Raw genomic sequence first — 4,036 nt, forward strand, 5'->3', positions numbered from 1 at the left:
AAAATTATAATACAAATAAAAACAATATAAAACAAAACTTTATAAGACTCCAGCATTGAAACAAAATACTTAAAAGTGATATTACAGAATCTTAGTTACGCAAATCTATCTGGTTCTTACTCGTCACTTTGCATGATACAACCCTTCTGTTCTTGATTTAAAAGAAACTATTCAGATCTGTTTGCAAACATTACAATCACTTTCAAAAACAACTATTTTTTATGAAATTTATTCAAAACAATTTATGATTTAATCAGATTTTACCGGAAGAGATATTTCTCTTTTGTGATGTATCAGTTTTGTTGGATATACTTTTCTTTTCTGTTTGCAGTTACACATAAAAACGAAGTTCAAACAATTGAAATGAAGAAAAAAGAGGCGGGGGAGAATATTAGTTCTTAATATTACAAAAGAAATAAATAACTACAGATAAAAATAAAAATGTCAAAGATATGAAGTTTATAAAATATTTTGATACAGTACAAAAGAATTACAATGGCGGATTGTTGAATCACAAGAAAAAGTCGAAAGCATGGACAATTGTTTGGAACTCTAGGATGATTTTAAGAAGCTTCGTGCAGCATCTAAACTCAACTCTTCATTCACCTAAAAAATAAAATATAATGGAAAACGTAAAAATCAAACAACAATTTTTTTCATCAAATGCAATACTACTAAGGAAACCCAGTTTCTATTTATTGAATTAGAAGCAACATTTTAAGTTTCTTTCCCCTTTTTTCATTTTCTGTAATTTCAGGGAGAAAATCTATGGTTTTTTACTGTCAACTTGTATAAAATATATCTTTCGTAGTATTTTTCATGGAACAATGAGCTAAATGAAACATAATTGGAACATACTAGTTTCTTATGGACTTGTCGGAATGCCTTGCAAAATCTCTCTGCTTCTTCTGCACCCATCTGTTGGAACATTAAATCAATGAGTTGAGTCTCATTCAAAGCATATGATGGATTCTGAATAACGTCACCAACAAATTTCAGACTTAAAGCAGAAATACTATGACATAACTCCCTTCTCTCTTGAAATAGTTTAAGAGTTATAGTTTCTCTAAAACAGGTTTACGAAAAAGAGAAGTCGCCGGAGAGTAACAGAAATAATAATATGAATGTTTCTTTCCTATAACCAAAAAGTCAAAATCCCATTACATTGGAATGCTTCTATTCTATCCTTATCTTTACAAAGTAAAGTACCCAAAAAAATTCTTGACAAAATAAAGGTTCATTATTAAATGAAAATTTCAACTGGGCAAATCAAGTAAACTAGGTTAGTGTTGCCACAAGGGAAGGAGGCAATGATGCAAAACAACTGATTTATTGACATACCATATGGGACTACAAATAATAATAATAATAATATTATGGAAAATGGAAATTTTGGGTTTAATCAAGAAAATGATAAGCAACTGACACAAATAAAGACCAATGCATCCCTTCATATGTCAAACTCCTCTTATGGAAGGGTAGGTTAAACTATGTATACATCTAAGACATGCCATTACTTCCTATTAAAACTTCACTATTCACATATTCCAGCTTCAAACTTTTTAAGAATTTAGGGTGCAAACAAATTTCTGATTATGTGCTATGATGCTAATTCTGAAACAAATTTCTATGCATATAATAACAGGTGAATTTTAGTGTACCTTCCTAGTAGCCTCCGTCTTCAGCTTGCTCCAAAAATCTGTAGATTTGAAGAATTCACGCAAGAATAACATGCATTAATATTTAAAAATCATAATTCTGTTTCCTACAAGTTATAACCAAAATAAATAATTCTATTGCCCTGTAACTCATGGATGTTGATGTGCTTTCTAGAAAACTGAAGTTGATAAAAACGTCCCAAAGATAGTGGTACCATGTTGATTAATTCCTTGCTTCTCAGAATCCTTATTTCCCCTTTCATCCCATGCATCTTGCCATTGCTTTAGCTACAGATACAAATTTGTTAGCTAACATGCATGACGTATATGCAAACATAAATGCATATAAACAGGTTCAGCATTACCACCTCATCCTGTGGTAGCCCAGATCGAATTTGTCTGGATGACGCTGCTTCTACCTGAAATTTATCTGTTATCAATTTGGTACTTGAATGCATTCACAGATATAATTCGTAAATTATTTAAGCTAAGAAACAAAAATTTTGAAATTTGGATCATATATAGTTTGAGAGTACGCTGAATCAGTATCTCAATTTCAGAAAATAATGCCATTCAAAGGGATAAAGGCATTTAAGGTAGAGAAAACCAATTGATTCATATAAAATAAAACGTCAGCATTGTGCACACTACATATGTAAGTGGACAAAAATGGGAAATTATTCCAATCTTGTATCAAATAAAAAATAAGAATAAGATGAGATAACATTAATTGATATTGACAACTTCCTGGGAAAATCCTAGCAACTGTAAGGCAATCTTCATAATTCAAACATCGCACAAAGGAGGCACAGATATAGAAGGAGAAAGGTCAAGGTTTTGTCTCTAAAATAGGCCAACTAGCATGTGCGTTAACATCATCCTAGCATTTCCCATTCATCAACCAACACAGAACAAAATAAGTAAATTTAACTGAACCTTCAAACCGTAACAAGCAAGAGAAGACTTTAGTTTTTCAGTGTGTTCAAATTGTTTCGATGAAGTTCAAATTGTTTCTGTAAAACAAGTATCATAAAATGAAAAAGAGAAAGAACACAAAAAGGAAGGAGGATGAGCTATCCTCCTAAAAGACTAAATAATAACAATAGAAAAAAAGAACACAACAATGAAACTTGAAAGTATTTAGAACAGATGATTCCTTAAAAAAACATGAGAAGGGACACAGGTAGAATCCATGAATTGAATATAGCCTAGTCCCACGAAAACTCCAAGGAGATGAAAATATCCTTAAACATAAAATCAATCCATTTCAATGAAATGCACCATAGATCTGCAAAAAATCGATAGTCTTACGCTCATTGCTCGCACCTCCTACCAATGCCTCTGGCTTCAACCCCAAGGTAAAACTGACTACATCTTCCCTAAAAATTTATTTCAACTCAATTAGAATATAATTAAATTACCGAATTTCACCACTACAACTGAAACCACATATTTCTTACTTATAAAATCCACCCAATTCATTCCTGAACCTTATCAAGATCTCATACTAAACCCTTCTCATAACTTATGGTATTGGTAACCTAAACCTTTCACCTTAAATTTCCTCAAGAATTGAGACACTACAATACATCAATCTGCACTACCACCTTAAACCAACGTCAAAGCCAAAAAGGATTTGATTGTATTAGAGGGAAGCATTACGTGAATTGCGAAAATCACAACATGGGTCTCTGAAAGATCGAAACTTTAACCCGCAGAGAAGCCAGATTGTTAATGCAGAGTAATAGAGATAAAACAAAAAAAATCAAGGAGAAGGCATAAAATTGTAAACCCTAAACAGAGAGAGGGTGAGAGAGGGAGAAAGGTACAGAGTAATCGCGAGAACGAACAACGGGGAAGAGTTGGAGAAGGCGTTGAAATTCAGCTTCATCCATGCTTGCACTGCAAACCCTTCTTTCTTGTTATTCTTCGTCTTCTTCTTGAAGGTGAAGACTTCACTGAGAACGGAGAAACGCAACCTCACTCACTATGATTATTGCTTTTTAATTTCTAATCATTTCAGTTGTTTAAAAAGGTGTCTATATAATTTTTGGTATAATGATTTTAATAAATTACTTAGTCTTAATTTCAAGAAAAAAATTACTTAAAATAATTTCATTTATGTTTAGCTATGAATGAATTTCACAAAGAAAATGTATACTTATTTATTTTAATATTTAAAATTTATCATAATTAAATTTATTATTCATAAATTTAAATATATTTATTCTTATATCTTAAATTAAAATACACAATTTAAAAAGATAATTTTTTTCTCTCTCTTAACTTTCTTACATAAGATTATACTTTTGATTATTAGGCTTTCTTGTCCTTCCCTTCTCCATACAATCAAACAAATAAAAATACTAATGATAAAA

At 31.1% G+C, this 4,036-nt stretch overlaps 1 protein-coding gene across 3 annotated transcripts; it reads right to left on the reverse strand.

The window, feature by feature from the left end:
• Positions 1-381: 381 nt before the first annotated feature.
• Positions 382-3,672, reverse strand: LOC137825748 (uncharacterized). 3 transcript variants are annotated; one of them, XM_068631507.1, is made up of 6 exons: positions 3,488-3,672; positions 2,027-2,077; positions 1,874-1,940; positions 1,662-1,699; positions 859-918; positions 382-606 (listed from the first exon to the last, which is right to left on the reverse strand). In XM_068631507.1, exons 1-6 carry the CDS (start codon positions 3,551-3,553, stop codon positions 553-555), a joined length of 336 nt encoding a protein of 111 aa, XP_068487608.1. In that variant the 5' UTR covers positions 3,554-3,672; the 3' UTR covers positions 382-552. The 3 variants fall into 3 exon arrangements, with proteins under 3 accessions (XP_068487608.1, XP_068487607.1, XP_068487606.1); XM_068631506.1 differs by having other exon boundaries at positions 1,874-1,946; XM_068631505.1 differs by having other exon boundaries at positions 1,874-1,946; positions 2,024-2,077.
• Between the last annotated feature and the right edge of the window lie 364 nt (positions 3,673-4,036).

This window comes from Phaseolus vulgaris, chromosome 8 (genome assembly GCF_000499845.2).
Source record: "Phaseolus vulgaris cultivar G19833 chromosome 8, P. vulgaris v2.0, whole genome shotgun sequence".
NCBI classification, from domain to species: Eukaryota; Viridiplantae; Streptophyta; class Magnoliopsida; order Fabales; family Fabaceae; genus Phaseolus; species Phaseolus vulgaris.

Coding starts and splice junctions, on each gene's coding strand:
- LOC137825748 (XM_068631505.1), bottom strand. CDS start 3,553: ATGGATGAAGCTGAATTTCAACGCCTTCTCCAACTCTTCCCCGTTGTT. Junction 1,700..1,873: donor GCAAGGAATTAATCAACATG/GTACCACTATCT, acceptor TCAAATCTACAG/ATTTTTGGAGCAAGCTGAAG. Junction 919..1,661: donor AGACGGAGGCTACTAGGAAG/GTACACTAAAAT, acceptor ATGTTCCAACAG/ATGGGTGCAGAAGAAGCAGA.